Source organism: Brassica napus, chromosome A1 (assembly GCF_020379485.1).
Source record: "Brassica napus cultivar Da-Ae chromosome A1, Da-Ae, whole genome shotgun sequence".
Taxonomy (NCBI): domain Eukaryota; kingdom Viridiplantae; phylum Streptophyta; class Magnoliopsida; order Brassicales; family Brassicaceae; genus Brassica; species Brassica napus.
The window spans coordinates 19,609,939-19,630,366 of NC_063434.1; the positions used below are offsets into that span (position 1 = coordinate 19,609,939).

The 20,428-nt window shown below is 36.1% G+C and overlaps 1 protein-coding gene, 1 long non-coding RNA gene and 1 pseudogene across 3 annotated transcripts; 2 read left to right on the plus strand and 1 right to left on the minus strand.

Annotated features, from left to right (window-relative positions):
• The first annotated feature begins 5,488 nt into the window (after positions 1-5,488).
• LOC111201506 lies at positions 5,489-8,056 on the plus strand. Its single transcript, XM_022693613.2, has 5 exons — positions 5,489-6,201; positions 6,595-6,724; positions 6,808-7,095; positions 7,180-7,407; positions 7,499-8,056. The coding sequence occupies exons 1-5, from the start codon at positions 5,762-5,764 to the stop codon at positions 7,811-7,813; spliced, it is 1,401 nt and encodes a 466-aa protein (XP_022549334.2). The 5' UTR covers positions 5,489-5,761; the 3' UTR covers positions 7,814-8,056.
• A 3,496-nt stretch (positions 8,057-11,552) lies between these two features.
• On the minus strand, positions 11,553-18,006 carry LOC106450111 (annotated as a pseudogene).
• LOC106450120 lies at positions 11,918-13,451 on the plus strand. 2 transcript variants are annotated; one of them, XR_007314481.1, is made up of 2 exons: positions 11,918-12,420; positions 12,547-13,451. It is a non-coding gene; the product is annotated as an uncharacterized LOC106450120 (long non-coding RNA). The 2 variants fall into 2 exon arrangements; XR_007314480.1 differs by having other exon boundaries at positions 12,653-13,451.
• Positions 18,007-20,428: the final 2,422 nt, after the last annotated feature.

Genomic DNA, 20,428 nt, shown 5'->3' on the forward strand with positions numbered 1-20,428 from the left:
TTGGTCGATAACTTTTATGATAATATAGATCGAATGACTTCATTGATGTGATCCGAAACAAAAAAAAAATCTTGAGTTACTGATGTTCTAATCTGATCAAAGTCAGTTTCTCTGCATTCTCTCACTGGCTTTAATTGACGTCGTTCGGAATATCTTATACACCATCTTGCACCAGCTTCGAAATGAGTCAATCTGATTTTATTTCTGTCTGATCTTTCTTGCACTAATGGTTAAGAGAATATTTTGTTTGACGATCGAGACCTCATATGTTGTAATGCATCATGATTTATTTCAGCTGTTGCAGAGAAATATGATGAAGACTGTATGAAAAGGTGGCAAGGGTAAGTGGATAATCACACTGAACAAACTATAAAATATCAAAAACATAATATAAAATGAAGATTAATGATTTGAAGGAAAGTAATCAAAAAAAGAAGCAAAGATGGATCTGCAAGTTTGAAGAATCAGTTCTATGAATTTCTTTTGCTACGTAATGTGTCAAAAAAAAAAAACTAGGGAACATAATCAAATATCTAATAATTTTTGTTCATGTTCTTCGGAAGGCTAGCCACCTTCTACTTTTGCATATGGGTAAAACTCAGGTCTGCAGCCTCACTTGGTTTTGGTTTTTAATCGACTTTTAACATTTGTATAAAGTTGTATTAGGGGTCGCTTGCTACCCGTTTACTCATTTTCTATGGAATCATCAGCAAACACGCAAACAGTGTATTGGCTTCCAGTAGATTTGATTTTCTTATTTACCTTTCTAAAGATAGGCCAAACAAAACTGAATTCTAAATAGCCACAAAGCACAGTGATTCTTATACAGTAAATAGCAACAGGGCCGAAGATTCTCCCTGTAAGTGAATATGATTTCCCGTGAATATTTACATTATCATTCCTCAAAATATATAGTACAATCGAATGAGAGATATCAGGGAAGTTCCTAACTAATAGGAATATACACAAGCATATTCTAACTAATACAAGAGATAATGCTTATCATCTAATACCCTCCACTACAAGAAAACAGGTGATTCTCGACCACAGTTTGCGACTGAAAACGTAGTCGTTAAGTTTTACGACTGTTTGGCGACTGACGGACAACTGAATTGCAACGCGGAAATTTTAGTCGTTAATCAGTCGCACAATAGCGACTGTGACGTTTAGTCGTTATGCCATCGTCAGATTACGACTGATCCGCGACCCCATTGTTGTCGGAGTTTATGTAGTCGCAATATAGTCTGAATATTGCGACTATTTCGCGACTGATGTATAGAGTCATACGGTAGCCGCAAACCAGTCGGTGAAAACCGGTACAAAACACGTGGTTTACATTTTACGGTTGGTGTAACTAATTTTTGTAAGTCAACCGCCGAATTCGTCGAACCATTACGACTGATCTGCGACTACGGCGTCTTCGGAGCAATTCTGTAGCAATATAGTCGGAGATTTTGTGACTATTTAGCGACTGCTTTTTTTGTGGTCGTAACGGAGTCGCTAATCAGTCAGTCAATACCGGTACGTAACACATGATTTACGTTCCATGGTTGGTGTAACTAATTTTTGCTGGCTTTGTCGGTATTGAGTCGCTAATAAGTCGGAAATGTTTCTATAAATACTACACGATGTTTACCATACATTTCTGCTAAGAAACATAAAAAGAAAGTGAAAACAACAAAAAATCGTTGACATTCAAAAAAAAAAAAATTTGCAGTGTTACAATGTCGGGAAATTCCAACTATTCCCATTTTCGAGAATGGATGTACAAGAGGATCGATGAAAAGACGGGAAATTTCTCAGAAGAGTTCATAGCAGGGGTGGATAAATTCATGACATTTGCAAATAGCCAGCCTATCACGCAGAGCAATGGGGGTAAATTTTTCTGTCCATGTAGTGTTTGCAAGAACGATAAATTTCTTCCGGGATCAAAAATTTGGAAACATTTATATAGTAGAGGTTTCATGCGTGACTATTATGTCTGGTATAATCATGGAGAAGAAGTTGATATGGAATTAGGAACGAGTCATGTTCCGACACCTTTAAGTGGTAGTGAAGAAGTTGGTAATGAAGATATATATGTTGATATGGTAAATGATGCATTTTGTGATAATGTGAGGTGTGATAATTATCACGAGGATGGTAATTACCAGGATGGTAATTACCAGGACGGTAATTACCAGGATGGTCCTGGTAATTACCAGAATGTAGTAGACGATGTACATTCGAAAAGGTTTTACGACTTGTTAGAAGGAGCAAAAAATCCCTTGTATGATGGTTGTCGTGAAGGTCACTCGCAGTTATCCTTAGCTGCTCGAGTTTTACAAACTAAGGCAGATTATAATATGAGTGAAAAGTGTGTGGATTCGGTGTGTCAAATGTTGAATGACTATTTACCAGATGGAAACATGGCAACCGACTCACACTACGAGACAGAAAAGTTGATGCGCAATTTAGGGCTCCCATATTTTACAATTGATGTTTGTATCAACAATTGTATGATATTTTGGAAAGAAGATGAAAGGTGGGAAACATGTCAATTTTGTGGTGCTGAAAGGTGGGACAAACGCCGTAGAACCAAAGTCCCATATAGCCGTATGTGGTATCTCCCTATAGCTGATAGGTTAAAGAGAATGTATCAGAGCAAGAAGACTGCAGCGGCAATGAGATGGCATGATGAGCACCAAGCAAAAGAGGGAGAAATGTGTCATCCATCTGATGCGGCGGAGTGGAAAAACTTTCAAGAAATACATCCCCGGTTTGCCGAAGAACCGCGTAATGTTTATCTTGGATTATGTACTGATGGATTCAATCCATTTGGAATGTCTCATAATCATTCGTTGTGGCCTATAATCTTGACTCCGTATAATCTGCCCCCCGGTATGTGCATGAAAACAGAGTACCTGTTTCTTACAATTCTAAATTTCGGGCCAAATCATCCACGAGCTAGTCTTGATATCTTCCTCAAACCTCTTATTGCGGAGTAAAAAGAACTATGGTCAACTGGAGTTGAAGCATATGATGTGTCCTTGAATCAAAATTTCAACTTAAGCCGTGCTTCTGTGGATGATAAGCGACTATCCGGCGGACGGCATGCTTTCCGGATGGACGACCCATGGTAAATTAGCATGTCCAATTTCATGGAAGATACTAAGTCTTTTTATCTGCCTAAGGGAAGTAAGACGTGTTGGTTTGATTGTCACCGAAGATTTCTTCCTCGTAATCATCCACTGAGGAAGAATAGAAAAGACTTCTTGAAGGGAAAAAATGCGGTAAATGAAGTTCCACCAGATTCTTTGACTGGTGAGCAAGTTTATTCAGAGCGGTTAAATGGTGTCAATCCTCCTAAAACGTCTGTTTGCGGTGGAAACGGTCATGAAAAGAAGAAGCCTGGATATGGAAAGTACCATAATTGGCACACGGAAAGCATATTTTGGGAGTTACCATACTGGAGGGATCTAATTCTCCGTCATAATCTTGATGTGATGCATATCGAGAAGAATTTTTTCAACAACATCATGAATACTCTTATGAATGTGAAGGGTAAGTCGAAAGACACAATCCAGTCAAGATTGGATATATCAGAGTTTTGTGATCGGCCACACTTACATGTTGATGATGATGGTCAAGCTCCATTTCCTCCCTACACATTGGACGAAGCCGGGAAAAAAAGTTTTTTGGAATGTGTGAAACTCGCAGTTAAATTTCCCGACGGTTATGCTTCAGACTTAGCTAATTGTGTTGATATGGAGAACAACAAGTTCTCTGGCATGAAGAGTCACGACTGCCATGTTTTTATGGAGCGGCTACTTCCATTTATCTTTTCAGAACTTCTAGACAAAAACGTCCATCTTGCATTATCAGGTGCTAATTTTTTGTTATATTTTTTTTATATTTAATGATACAACTTGATATGTGATTTGAAGAATATCCCTAATTTTGTAGGTGGTGGATTGTTTTTTCGTGACCTTTGCTCGAGAACTTTGCAGAAAGATCGTCTCCAAATTCTAAAAAAAAACATTATTTTGATCATCTGCAATTTAGAGAAGATCTTTCCACCATCATTTTTTGACGTGATGAAACATCTCCCTATACACCTCCCCTATGAAGCTGAATTAGGAGGACCTGTCAATTATAGGTTGATGTATATCTTTGAAAGGAATTTCAAAAAGTTGAAAGCAAAAGCAAAGAACAAAAGATTTGTTGCTGGATCGATTGTTGAATCATATATCAATGAGGAGATTGCTTACTTTTCTGAGCACTACTTTGCTGATCATATACAAACAAAATCAAGTTAAAGACCTTCATTATCCTGCAGATTCCTTTTTTCTTGTATACTCGTGTTCTTACTTCAATGTAATGTGGTCCATTAATTTGTGCAGGTTTACACGATTTGATGAAGGTGAAGTTCCTGTATACTGTGTCAGCGGAGTACCTGATATATTTACACATGTAGGTCGGTCGACAAATGCATCAGATGAAGCTGATTACTATGGGATCTTAACTGATATCATTCAAATTGAGTATGAGGGGGCAGTGAATTTGAAAATTACATTTTTTAAGTGTAAGTGGTATGATCCTATGATTGGTAGAGGCACTCGGCGGAGCAATGGTGGCATCGTGGACGTTCTTTCATTGAGGAAATACTATAAATACGAACCATTTATTCTAGGTACGTACGTATTATTTATACATATTAATTAATATAAATAAATATGTATTATTAAATTTTTATTATATGATAACAGCATCTCAAGCACATCAAGTTTGTTATATCCCGTATCCGTACGTAAAGAAACCAAAGCAGTTGTGGTACAATGTTTTAAAAGTGAATCCGAGGGGAATCATTTCAGGAGAATACGAAGACAGCGAACCGGCAGTGTTACAACAAGACAATGATGATGCTGTATTGATGACTACAATTGAAGATATACCAGTCGACCATTTGTTACATGCTCAAGGAGAACCGATTAATCTTGATATTGATGTCGAAGATGCAGAACCGGAGGATGAATTCCAGTGTAATCTATCCTCGACTTCTTCTGATGATGAATGTGAAGATGGAGAAACACCATCCTAAAATGTTTTACCATAACTTATTAAGTCATATCCCTAAACTTATGTTCTTTACTTTTAAATAATGTGTTGTTTACTTCCTAATAATGTGTTTTTATATTGTTAAGTGTTATATCCTAAATTGCTATATCCATTGATCAAAAAAAAATTTGCTAGACCCTAAATTGTTATAAGCAAAGAAAAATAAAATTTTAAACCCTAAATTTTTATAAGCAAAGGAAAAAAAATTGCTACACCCTTTACCCTAAACCCGACTTTTCCCCCTGAATTTTTCTAAGTCCCCCGGTAAAGTGTAAACCCAATTGAAAAATTTTCCTAACTCCCGCCTAACCAATTAATCAAATCCCGCTAAGCCCAATTTTTAGACCCAAAACCAAAACAAAACCAACCTAAGCCTAATACACTCAGACAACCGCATCTCACTCTCTTTCGATTAGAAAGAACCCTAATCTATCACCCTCCCTCGAATCTCACTCTCTTTCGATTCCACCGAAACCATAGAACCCTAATCTCTCACCCTCCCTCGAATCTCACTCTCTTTCGATTCCACCGAAACCATAGAACCCTAATCTCTCACCCTCTCTCGAATCTCACTATGTCCAATTCCTAATCGCTGAATTCCAGAAACGCCTCATCTCTCTTTTGAGACCTAAAGAACCCTAATCTCTCATCTCTCTTTGAAACGATGTCATCAAAAAAGAAGCAGAAAGTTTCAAAAAAATCTCCCCTTCCCTCGCAGTACCATTTCGTTCCTAAGACGACAGCTCCTCCTGTCCCCAACCGCCGATCTCCACCAGGCGTGAGTGACTACCCACCTCCGAGGCAGCTCTTCCAAGACTCAGAGGCCCAAACTCAAGCTGCTTCAGGGCCTCTTCATCAACCATCTCCACCGCCTCTTCATCAACCATCTCCACCGTCACAATCTCGACGGTCCGAAACGTCAGCGACACGACGTTCGCCCAGCAGGTCTCAGTCTCAAGACTCTGCGAGTACAGAAAGTCCAGAAGCTGTGGAACCGACGCTCTCTGATGAGCAGACTCGTTTACTCAACCAACTGCTATCCCAGCCAAACTGGGGCACTGACATACCAATCCTTTCTCCAGCCTTTGAGCCTGGAACAACATGGTAACTATTTTTGTTTATGTGTTTTGAGTGTTATATATATTTTTAAAGAACTCGACTTGTCAATTTGTGAATATTTGGAGTGATTGTTGATGTTACTTACTTGAGGCTTTGCTACTGTAATATTAATTACTTGCATTTTCGTTAGTCACTGATTCTTTAATTGAGGCTTTGCTACTGTAAGATAAATATTTGGAGTGATTGTTGATGCTATATACTTGAGGCTTGACAAGTCACTGGTTTCTGTGTTTGGAGTGATTGTTGATGTTATTTACTTGCATTTTCGCTAGTCACTGGTTCTTTAATTGACTTTGGCTTGCTTTGGTTGGCTTTGTCACTGAATAATTACTTGTGTTTCACTCGAACATATTCATTATTTTGCTTCTGTGTTTTGAGGTTTGGTCGTGACAAAGGGAAACTGACCCGGAAGATCACAAAGACTTTTACAAAAAAGTTTGATGAAGCTTATTACAGTTGGAGTGTTGTGCCTCAGAACAAAAGAGAGACGATATTTGTAGAATTTGCAGTTAAGTTTTATCTTCTATATTTAATATCAGTTTTTGTTTAAATTGATTTTTAACATCAACCTTCTCTGTTTTTTTTTTGTAGAAAACTCACACTTGGGATCAAATACACACTGGTATTGTTCAGGAGAAGTTTGAGGCGGTATGTCAGCGACGTATGAAGAACATGGTTAGCGTTCGTAGGAGGTCACGAGTGCGACCACCCTGGATCCACGGTGAACTGTGGGAACAAATGACTGCGTATTGGGACACTCCCGAAGCGGAAAAAAAGAGTCAGACAGCATCGGACTCTCGGTTGTCTGACCGGAACGGACTTGGTCCACACAAGCACAACTCCGGCCAGAAGTCTTTCGAACAAATCGAACATGAAATGGTAAGTCCTTTCTCCCTCCAATCATACAAGTTAAACTTGTATTTGTGGCATTTAACCTTTACTTCTTTTTTTTATCCTTTTTAGGTTGAGAAATTGGGCAGACCAGTTACTCTTGGTGAAGTTTTCATGGAGACACATACAAGAAAGGATGGGACCTTTGTCGATTTGAAAGCAGAGAAGGTTGCAGAGATGTATAAGAAGAACAAAGAAGCCAAGTTGACTGCCCTTGAGGCTGAAAACTCACAGACTTCAGACAGTGCTTCCAATGATCCACAGCTCTCCATAGAGGAGGATAATAAGATATTCCTTTTGGTAAGCTGTTTCTTTTATTTTTTTTGTTTGTTCTTTATACTTGATACTCTTTTCTTCTGCTTTGTAGTAACAATTTGATTTGTTTTTGTAGTCAACTTTCACAAATGAAAGAGGACAGCACTATGGCATTGGAAGCCTCCAGCAAACTCTCGTCAATGGGAAACGGACGTTCAGTGAATTATCTTCATCTGCATTCCTCGACATGAATAAGCTTCTTGAAGATGCTCACCACAAAATAGAAGAGCAGGCTGCTTCTAATGCAGCAAATGCTGCTGTTATTGAAGAGCAAGGTGCTTGTATTGCAGAGCAATCAAAGCAGATCAAGGAGTTCTCTATAGTGGGGAAGTTTCTAGCTGCAACTAATCCATTATATAATGAGTTTGTAGCTGCTAATTCCAGCACCTGATCATGCTTTCCTGTTTATTTACCTAGAAACTTATGACTTTTGTAAGTTCTTTTGTTTAGTTGCTTGTTTCAAACTTTTGGAGCTTTAACATTTTCAGTTTCAATATTAACCACTGCTTTTTAATTTTACAATGCTCGATAGCATAGATTTATTAGCATTACAAACCAGAAAGCACCTAAAATCGGAATGGCAAATTCAAAGAAACAAAATGAAGAGTCGTAATTCAGTTGGATAAAATTACAACATTTTACGACTAAACCGCGACTGATAAAAACATGTAGTCGCGAAGTAGTCGCAACATTAGCGACTGAACTGCGACAACAACTGTGACTACACTCAGACTAAACAGGTAGTCGCTAAATGGTTGCAAAATTAACGTTGCATTGGGACTACATCAGTGACTACACTCGGACTAAACAATTAGTCGTTAAACGGTCGCAAATTTAACGACTACACTACGACTTCATGCTCCGACTAATTGATGACTCCTAATAACCGACTGATTAACAACTGCTGATAAACTAAGTAATTGACTAAAAATAGTCCTATATTGGACGTGAAGCAATCAGAGTGTAGTCGTAACACATTATGACTATTAGACGACTATATGCCGACTGAATTGTTTAGTTGTAAATGTGTCGTAGAACAGTCGTAATATAGCGACTGATTTACGACCAATATAACTACTGACGCGTTGATTGACGACCATGCTTAGTAGTCGCTATTCAGTCACAAAACGTCATTTGCGACTGTTTCGCTTCTGATTCTGCAGTCGGGAACTACTTGTTTTCTTGTAGTGCTCCCGCAGTTGGAGCGTGGGTTTGATCACGCCAAGACTGGATCTGAAGTCTGTAAACAAGGTCGTTGGTAGGCCCTTTGTGAAGATGTCAGCGTACTGGAGAGTAGCAGGTATGTGCATTACTCTAACTTCACCCATTTTTACTTTTTTTCCCGTACGAAATGGATGTCTATCTCAATGTGCTTTGTACGTTGATGCTGTACCGGATTCGTTGAGAAGTATACCGCACTAACATTGTCACAGTATACCAATGTAGCTTGTTGAAGTGGATTGCCCATCTCGAGGAGGAGGTTTCGTAGCCAGCAAGCTTCAGCTACCGCATTCGCCACGACTTTGTACTCAGCCTCCGCGCTTGTTCCTGAAACAGTGGGCTGGCGTTTTTCTGACCATGAGACCAGGTTGTTGCCAAGATAGAGACAGTAACCGGAAGTGGAGCATCTTTTTGTTGGACATCCACCCCAATCAGCATCAGGTAAAGCCGTTAGCGTCAATTTCTGTTGTCTTAGAAGCTGTAGACCGAGCTCTTTGGTACCTTGTATATAGCGGATAACGCGTTTGAGAGCAAGGAGATGGCCTTCGCGTGGATCGTGCATGAAGAGGCAGAGTTGTTGCACCGCATAGGATATGTCTTGTCTAGTGAATTTCAGGTATTGTAGAGCCCCGGCCAAGCTTCGATATTCAGTCGGATTTTGGAGTGGTTTGCCTTCATCTTCCGAGATTTTTGATTTCAAATCCACCGGTGTAGCGCATGGTTTGCACTCGGACATTCCAGCTCGTGCAATGATGTCCTCAGCGTACTTGGACTGATTTAGAAATAACCCTTTGTCGTTGAATGTAGTTGAGATGCCAAGGAAAGAATGGATGATGCCTGAATTTGACATAGGAAACTCTGACTTCAGTAGCTTAATGATCGTTTCCTTTAGAGTTGTCGTCGAGGCTGTGATAATGATGTCGTCGACGTATAGAATCAGATCTGTATATAAACAAGCTTGTATCCATTTTGCTTTGCTCAAAACCAGCATTAGTAATAAAATTCACAAAGCGAGCATTCCAAACCCTTGGGGCTTGTTTAAGGCCATAGATAGATTGCTTAAGCTTGCATACATGATTTGGTTTTGATTGATTAACAAACCCATGTGGCTGAAACATGAAGACAGGTTCATCGAGTGTGCCATGGAGAAATGTGTTTTGCACATCAAGTTGATGTACATCCCAGTTATTGGCAAGAGCTAGGTGTAGCAGCGTGCGTATGGTGGCTGGCTTGACGACATGGCTGAACGTTTCGCCGTAGTCTATGCCATGCTCCTGGGATTTTCCATTAGCTACCAGTCTCGATTTATGTTTCCTGAAAACACCATTAGCATCATACTTGTGCTTATGAAGCCACATTGATCGCACTATGTTAGTGTTTGGAGGCCTTGGCACCAAATCATAAGTATCACTTTTAATAATAGCATCATACTCGACATTCATGGATGGATTCCAATTTGGATCATCTAGAGCTTGAAGATAGCTTTTTGGTAAAGGTGATTGAGTTTGAGTAAGAAGTGAGAAAATCTTTTTGGGTTTGGAGATGCCATGTCTTGATCTTGTTGACATAGCGTGCCTAGGTTCCTCTGTTGCTACTGGAGCAACTTGAGTTGGCGCCCCCTGTTGTGGAGACTCTACAACCGGAAGAGTTTGTGTAGATGAAGTCTGAAGTATTTGTTTGAAGATAGGAGAAGGCTCGGTTTCATGTAACAAGAAGTCATAGGAGATAGGTTTGTTCTGTTGAGATTTTTCATAAAGAAAGCTTGTTTCATCAAAGTTCACATTTCGTGAGATGATGATCCGTCTGGTGTCGAGATCATAACACATGTATCCTCGATGATCGTGAGGATAGCCAAAGAAAACACATTTAGAGGATCTTGGTGAGGGTTTAGGAAGATGAGTGTGGTTGATGTTTGGGTAACATAAGCAACCAAATACTTTTAAGTGTGAGTATGATACCGGTTTGTTAAAAAGAACAGAGAAAGGGCTCCTGTTTTGAATGGCCTTTGAGGGTAAGAGGTTGAGGATATGGACAACCGTATGAAGAGATTCTACCCAAAAAGTTGATGGTAGATGAGCTTGAAAGAGTAAGCTACGCATTGCATTATTAATTGTGCGTATCATCGTCTCAGATTTTCCGTTTTGTTGAGAAGAGTAGGGACATGAAAAACGAAAGGTTATGCCCTTTGAAGCGAAGAAATCATGAAACTGTTTGTTATCGAACTCACCACCGTTATCACATTGAAGTGACTTTATGTCTTTACCAAATTGGTTCTTGACATAGGTGGTGAAGTTTAGGGACTTCATCTTCAACCTGCAAAACAATTCCTAAGATTGTCTAGAACCTATGGAATCAAGTGTTGAGAAGCAATTTTTGCTAGAGAAAAAGTGTTTTGGATTTAAGGTTTATAATATTGTAGTCACTAATATTAGCAACTAACTTATAACCAAATTAGAATTGAGACTAATTAGCAACTATTTTTTGATACTAAAGCGTAACAGAAAAAGTGGTATAAAATTTTGTGCAACTACAACTATTAGTTAAAATAGTTGCTAATTTACCACCGATTAAATAGTTTCACCGTAGTTTCACCGCAGTTAAAATAGTTGCTTTTTTTTGCAACTAATTTGCAACTAAACATTTTCTGCGACGAGGTTTTTTTAACTACATTTAGTAGTTACAAAATAGTTACATTTTCGATATTTGCAACTACCTTGTAACTATTGTTGTAGTTGTAAAATTGATGTTTTCTTGTAGTGAGAGTTTTACAATGTCAATTTTTTTTTTACAATTAATACTATTTTTATTATTTTTACTTTCTCTTTTATAAATAGAATATTACTTGGCAGTTTCTTACTGATAATTACTTTAATGGTGAACATATATATTCACCTTAGGTCTTTAGAAGGTGAACCAAAAAAAACTCATATAGTTATATGACAACCACCAAGCATATATCATCAAATATCCATCGAGAATGAAGACAATAATCTAAAACCGATGACTAGACTGAACAGTACAATCTTTTAAGCCGTCTCCTTCTGTATCTCCAAGCCACTTGAATCTCCATAGCAGCTCGTAGCCTCCAATATGGAGATTCGTACCTTATGGCTCCTTGCACTTTACAACTCCCTAGGAATCTCGAGAACAATCTCGTGACGTCATCAAGATCTGCTACACTGAGGGAAAACACATCCACATTTGTCACACACCTAACAGATCTGTAGCTTAACAATCCCTTTCGTTTAATCCATATCCTAGTCCCATCTGAAAATTTCAAAGCATATTAAGACCACCTCCATCGGCGCTTCTTAAATGGAGGTTCCAAACAAAAGAGAAAAAAAATAAATGAAAAAGGAAAATAAAACACAGAACCCGTGTTTAAACTGGGATTTTTAGGATTGTTAGGAACCCTAACGTGTCACATTCTTATTTGACGGCTCATTTATGTCTCTCTCTCTCTCCTTCGAAATCCCATTTTTTCTATTCCTCCTCCAAGCTCGATCTCTCCATCTTCTATGTCGATTCCAATAAGCTCTACTTTATTTCAACAGTGAAAGATTGGTAACTCTTCAAGCTAATAAAATCTTTCATTATCCTCTCCGTCGAATCTAATGACCATGGAAGCTCTCTCAACATCATCACACCTCTCTAATTTGCCCCAGTCTTCGTGTTGGTCCTGTAATCCGTGAATCCACAATCTGAGAATCAGCAACGGATCAAGCCACGGAGGGCTTCGTATGCAAGCTCTCTTACACAACGACACGCCAAGTGAAGGTAAATCTTTTGGATTCTCATGGAAAGTTCAATTTTTTTTTTTGTTGTGGGTGGGATTATTTGTATTGGGGGTACCCTTAAAGATGCTTACTTTGTTATTGATACGAATCTTAGATTGGTGTACAGATTAATTTGAAGTAGATCATTTCCAGTGGCATATAGCTTCTTCTTATTGTTGCTGTGAAGGAAAAAGATTGAGACTTGTTCTCATAGTAGTATAATCGATGTGCAGACATGAGGTTGTAGGCTTTACAACCAGATAAGATCGCTGTTGATGGTGGTGAGCAGAACGTCAAGGTACTTTATCTCAAATCCCTCTCACTTGCTTTAGATTCTCCAAACATTCTTGTCCTTTGGTAAATTGAAGTAGGTTCTTACTTGATGGGAACTCTTTGACATGTTCGATAATGTGAAGAACACTCTCTTTAGGATGCTTGATGGAAACTCCTCGAGGGAGATGATGTGATGAATGTGCAGATATGCTACAAGAAGAGGACTTCAATCATCAAAGTGTTTTTGACTCGCATGGTTACCACAATGGCGGATGAAAGAGACGAGTCTCAGAGCATTGAGCCCACAGGTAACAATGATCTTGTGGTAAGTAGTATGTAGAGAGAACAACAATATGATATGTAATAAGTGAAAGTAATCATTAAAACCTTATGCTAGTTGATGTATGACTTGTTTTGATCAAATGGAATCAGTTTGTTAAAAAATTTTTAAGAACCTCAAAGAGAGGTTCTCCCATTGGACCATGAAAAAATTAATAACACTAACAAGGGTTCTAAACTTCTCAAATCACAAAATCAACTATTAAATTATTCATTAGAACCCATTATGGGTTCTAACCAATGGACTTGCTCTAAGTACCCAGATGCAATGTTATATTGTGGTTTAGTCCATGTTTTCAGATTTTATCACAAAACATTGAGAGTTATGAGCACATAAAGTACACAAAGGATGTACCGGTGTTTGAAGCTGCTCGTTCCAGGCACCAAGAAAGAAGTTCTTCACCAAAAACGTCTCCCTCTGACAAAGATATAACTGAACCGTCTTTTCCAATGCTCTCCATCTCACCTCTTACTATGAATACAATTTTCTCAATTACATCTCCAGCGGAAAAGACCACGCTACTCGATATGTAAGTTATATGTTTTAGCCTCTCACGGATGGCATTTAAGATTGATTCATCCATCAGCGTAAATATCCTTACCTGCAGACCCATTAACATTTTCAATAATCTACCTGTGTGAGAGAGAGTGAGTGAGACTGGGTGGGTGGGTGAGAGGTTGTGAGGTTGTGAGTGAGAGTAAGAGCGAGAGTGAGTGAATAGTGAGGGAGTAAGAACAATGGGGAGATGGAGTGTGATGTAGGCCTAGGCATTATACCCGAATCCAAAGAATCGAATTGAACTAAACCTAATCCGAGATAACTAAAACCGGAATCGGACCAAAACTTTCAAATATTCGAATTTTTCCTATATTTAAATATCCGAACTGAACAAAAAATCTAATGGGTATCCATATATATAGTTATATTATTTAAAATATATTAAAAAGATCTGAATGTATTTGAAAAATTAAATTATCCAAACTACTCAAAACTATCTGAAACTATCCAGATATTTTTATCCCAAAATCGGAACTATCCGAGATTTTTATCTAAATCATTCGAATTATACGATAATTTACATGAAATAACCTAACTGTACCGAGCCTAGACTGTTTGGTATTTGAAAATTTTCTAGTTATTATTTGGATTAAAATAAATACCAGGACCGATCTGAAACCAAACAATTCAAACCGATCTGAACTGAAAATAATGGATCCTGAAAATAGGGCCCTATCCGAACTATCCAATACCCAAAATTCTCAATCCTAACCGAACCAGCCGAAACACCCATGCCTACTCTTATGTTTACCTTATTGAGAAATTTGAAGAGATGTCGTCTTATATCTCTTTGAAGGTCATCAGGCATATTATTAAAGAGTAATTCTTCGTCAACTCCTCTTCTAGCAGCCCAGTGGAACCGCTCAACCTCTAGCACCCTCCTGAAAATATAGAAAAAACTATTTAGTTAGCTTTATGTTTAGTGACATTATACAGACTGGGACGACATAATTCTTCAGAATTCAACTTTAGAGGCAAAGTTTAAGAGGCATAGTCCACATACTTTCTTATCCCCTCTGGAAACCGTCTATGGCTCATCCATTGCTCTGCATCTCGCTGTCTTAGCGTCATTTCCAAATTCCTAAGGTGGGCAAACAGACTCAACTGAGTACTTTGTAATTTAGAGAGCATCCACCATGTCTTGACATATCTTCTTTTGTACAACGATGGGAGTTAATTACCTTTGGCCAAGAGTCTGTAGGAAGTTCTGCATATTACCGATAAGAAATGCGAAAAGCAAAAGTCCCAGTCCGATAATGCCCATTGTAAATAAGACCTCCCAAATAAAGTAACTTGGGACTTGGTTTCCAGCAAGCGTGCTGATTTGCTTCGGAGAATAGTAAACAATTGACAATTGACAATAGGCCAGAGTCAGACTTCCACATATACCAACCAGAGCGGACTTGATATCAAACCCATAAAACATTCTAATAAGGTTAGCTTTCAATTTCAAAAAACATATTGCATATTATATAAAAAATATTATAGGATACAAAATTAGCCAAAAAAACAAAAAAGAGAAATTTTATTTTAAAATTTTAGGTAAATTTTATATTATTAACTAAAATATTAGGTAACCTTTTATATATATATATTTTTTTAATAACCAGGTAACATTTTATATTATTATGATTTACACATAAATATAAAAAATAACTTTTAAAGTTATTAATTTTATGGTTTTTGAATTTTGAAATAGTTTAGATTGACCTTTTCCAAAAAAAAATTGTGAAAATTATATATTGTTTCAAATTTAACCTCTAAAGAAGTATGGCTCTGATGAGAACTTTAGCTATGCAATCTAGCTGGACAGTTTTGCAATAAAATCTGCTATGAAAAACTTGAATAAACCCAGTTACCTGAAAACCCCAAAAAAGAGAGTAAATGTATCTTGTGAATTGTGATCAGACTAGATTGATTGGTGAGATTGACAGCCTTCAAATAGATTCCATAAGGAAAACCATTCTCTTGAAAACAAGCACTGGCACTCGTATTATATTTCAATGCAGCTAATACTACATCACTACTTCCACGACCACAGTCTATAAGTTCTCTGCATGCACGATCAGTATTACCGCAAGCATCTCGAAGGCATTGATTAACTCTCTGCAAGAGACAAACGAAAAACAAAAGAAAAAAAGGAAATCAGGGCAACAACAGAATCAACAAACCAGAAGAAATATATACGTCTTCTGTTGGTGAGGACAAGAAAAGTAATTTAATAAACAGAAAGGATGTTAATTAATTTAAAGTGAATGATACAAGTTTCTGAACTTTTTCCATACCTGCAGACCAAAAAGATACCAGCAAGAGCCAACAACATGACCAGCAAGCATGAAGGTGAGAAAATTAATAGCAAATTTAGAAGATGATTCAAGTATGAACCCAATGGGTGTTTTTCCGGCAAGAAGAGGAAGAAGCCTATATAACTTAAGAGTGTATTGTAAAAGAACTGCAGCCTGTAAAAGGCTATATGCATTATTTTCCCAAGATCCGCCTAACCATGCTGGTGTTATCCATGATATCAATATCTGTAACCAAAAGAGAAGACAATGGATAGATCAACGATAAATGAACATATTATAGTTAGGTTGATTTAAAAACTGGTGTCGATTTAACATTATGGTACCTGTGGAAGTGGCATCACTATGAACAAGTCTAGGAAAAAATTTCCTTGGAAGTAATGGCGAGCAATTTTTACTGGATGATCAACCAACCAGGTAACACCAACAACCATAGACTCAGGAGATACATAGGCCAATCGGAACTGAAATACAAATTACAAAGAAGAAGAATTAAAAGCTTGCAATTCTTTTATAACATAATGTAAGTAAAAAGAAACACACCTGAAGCAGAATGTTTACAGAGAATAAAGCATCCGTTACACTTCTAACAATTATAAATGCTTTAGCCATCGGCCAGTCGATTACAATGCATTTGTAGTTCTGCAGTATGAAAGAAAGTGGTGGTCAAGCGCAAGAATACAAAACATGAGAAGCAAAAGAGAGATATTTCATACTTGTTTGACTAATGTGAGGAAGACAAAGAGGGGGTCTAAGAAAATAGACAACAAGCATGAAAGGGAAAACAATCTAGTCCAGCTCTGAATGAATATGGAGTGGGGATTCATGATTCCAGGTAAGTGTCTATTAACAGATGTAGCAAATCGCCTCGCCCGGGCTTTAGCATCCTCATACAAAGCACTATGGAACTAGCAAAAGAAAAGAAACAATTTGTGTTTCGGCAACAGTACTTACTTGATCCTTAAGCAGTTTTGTGACTGTGAAGTAAATAAATCAGTACAACATACCATAGAATAAAAAATGGCAGGAACTCTGGAAGTGGGGACTTGGTCAGCTTTGCGGTTGTAGTAAGAAGGGCAAGTGGTACAGTAAGGATCATTACACACCCCAAATTTTTCAGATCTCAAGAGATGTGGGTTTAAGACGGAATTGTCGTCTGAGTTGTCATGCTCGAGAGCAGCAAAAGAAGGATACCTCTCAGGCTGAGAGGAGGAGACACCAACAGGATCAGAAGAACCACCAGTAGAAGGGGGAGGAAAAAGAATGAGAGGCTCAGGACTGCTAGTAGAGAAAAGAGGGCCATTCATTTGCACTGATGGAGGTGGTCTCTGGGTTCGATGCGGATCTGTGTAGCGTAAAACAACGGTCGAGCTGTCTAATCCCTCACTGGTGGAAGATGTGTTTGGGAGGGAAACATTACGTGACCTGAAAGTGAAAGGCCTAGTACGAGATGATGAAGATGTGTCTAAAACTGGAAGCTTGAGAGCATCATCGTTCTCGTTGGGAGGAGCCATTTCAAGACAAAATATTTGACTAGAGAAAAGTTTCAAGAAGAAAACTAAGAGAGACCGGAAGAAGTTTGATAAAAAAAAAAAAAAAGGGACCGGAAGAAGAAAGAGAAAATTGATAATATGGAAGGAGACTATGAATGAGTCGTTGCGAGTCAAGCAAGTGTATTTTTAATTATTACTAGATCTTCACCCGCACAACCCGATGTTCTTTTCAATTTTTATATTTCAAAATTTATTATTGTTATTATTTCCTAATTGTTTGTAAATCGTATTATTGTATGATACCAGATTTTGATATATATAAAACGAAGTTATTCCCTCTATTTCGTAGTAAGGGTCATTCTAACATTTTTTTTTGTTACACAAAAGCGTCACTTTAGAATTTCAATACAAATTATACTTACTTCCAATTTAAAATTAATTAAAAACTGCATTAATTTTATAAATAATTATATTTATCTCAAATACTATTGGTCAAATATGTGTAATTTGTAACAACTTAAATACATTTTAATCACTTTCTTAATGGGTGTGAAAAATGTCAAAATGACACTTTTAATGTGTATTTGTTTAAAGCATACCATTTAATATGTTTATTATTAATATATATATTCTAATAAAAACTTCATTTTCACAGCTTAAGATTTGCTATATCTTTGTGTTTTTAGAATGCAATCTTTGTGGATATTTTTTTGTTTTAAAAATTGAGAACTAAAATTTATGTGATCATTTTAAATGATAGGATCATCACGTGCATATATTTTAATATATATATATATATATATATATATATATATATATATATATATTTCAAAATTAAGAGATGATTGATCTTGGATCTTGGTGGTTTTTAAAACATTTAGTTGTGGTTTTCATTTGAATAAAAACATATGTGATTTATGCAGAATTGGTTCATTTGTATTGCAGTTTTGATATATTAGATCATTTGTATGATATATTTAAATAGTTCAATAAATATATGTGTTCTCAAATCTCATTTAATTTTATGTATTATTTACTGAATGTATCTCTGTATTCATAATAACATGTGAATATTTACTAAATGGAGTGCTAACCGGTACACAAATAACTAAAGAGTAAAGACCAATTTTTGATATTCTTGGTTTATAGCTAGCCGGATTTTGAATACATATGACTAATAAATAGTAGACTATTATTGGCATGTATGTAAAAAGTATATTCATATTTGTATTCAATTTATTAAAAAGATATTTTACGATCATGTTCATGTATTTAGCTCAATTTGTAAATAATATTCAACAGTTGATATAGTTAAAAAGAATATTCCCATATATTAATAGAATAAATCATGGTATATATATGTTGTAATTTAACAACATTTTAGGGAATATATGTATAACGATATTTGCGGTAGATTTGAATTATATGTTTTATTAAATTGTGTGATATTTTATATCTGATTTTAATATTTACGTCAATAGTGCACCACTTCATCTTCTCCAAGAGTAAATTGTGTTTGATTTAAAAAATAATAATCTTATTTACAAAAAGAACAGTGTTCATGTTTAAGACTAACAACATAAAAAGTTTATTCGTTGTTAACACTGCCACATTTGAAATAATTTATTTTTAAATGAAATATGACTTGAGTAGAGATTATGCAGAAAAAAACACGTCTAGCGAGTTTGCTGTGTTCTGGAGTATGGTTATTCATGTTCATAGAAATTCAGAAGAAAAAAAAAAACACTGTTAGCAAATTTATTGTTTTCGTGAGTATTGAGTATGATTGTTTAAGTTCATAGAAGTTTGTTCAAAGAAAGAACACAAATTAGAATGGAATCATCAATCACCTGTAATACCAAAGACACATGAAATTTGATTCATAACAAGTTTATAAGAAAATAGTTATCGTTAATGGTCATAGAAATTGAGACTCTATAGTTAGTTTATTTTCTATATAGTGAAACACACAATACACGATTTTTGTAGTGACAATTTATAAGAGCATTTAGATAACATTAATAAATAAATAATAAGGAAATTAAATATGACTCTTTTTTAGGAGATGGTCCAACTAAAAAAATCACACATGAAATAAGGTTGTGACTTCTATTTTAATATATAAGATTAATCGATCGAAAAATGTGTGGATACGAAAAGAAAAGTCACATTGACAAACATACTGCTTATTTAATATTTAATACTAGTACTATTACTATCCAACACCGACAAAAAAAATACTATCCATACGTTTTTTATTTCATTTTGTCTTTTTTTTTGGGTGTAAATTTCATTTTCATTTCATTTTTGTCTTTACTCAATCGAATATCTGGATTTTACAGGTAGGTATTCGTGATGATCGATCTGCTTCGTCCGAATAATTAATTATTTGATCCGATTTAATTCAAAACTATTGGGATATTCGGTGTTTTGGATATCTAAAAAATATTAGGTTTTGACCGGATATCCGATTCGATCCGTAAAAATAAATATTTTAAAAAAAAATCCAAAAAATATAAAATAATAATATTTAATTACAAAAATAAAATGTTATTTTCTTTTTAAAATTCTAATAATTAATATAATAAATTTTGTAAATAAAAATAGTGCAAACCTTATATAAAAGAAACTATTTATATAACTTATATAGATAATTCTTTAAATATTTGTATATCTATGCATATAATAGATCGGATCGAATATTCTTTACTAAAAATATTAGTATTTGTGATTTGATTCATTTTTTATGGATATTGGATATTAATATTTGTTTTGTTTCGTAGAGTTATGGCTATCCGGATTTTTCGGTTCGAATCAAAACGGATAACGAATCGAATCAAAATTTACAGATATTTGTTCAGCCTTTAATTTACCCCACTTGCGTCTATGTATAATTAAATATTGAAGTTTTTTTTCCAATTGCAAAACTAACCTATGACGACTTAATTGTAACTCGTCTAGTTTTAAAAAATATTGATATTTTAATTTTCACGAGAGGACTGAAATGTAAGTCGTCCAAGAAAGTCAAAATTCTGAAATAAT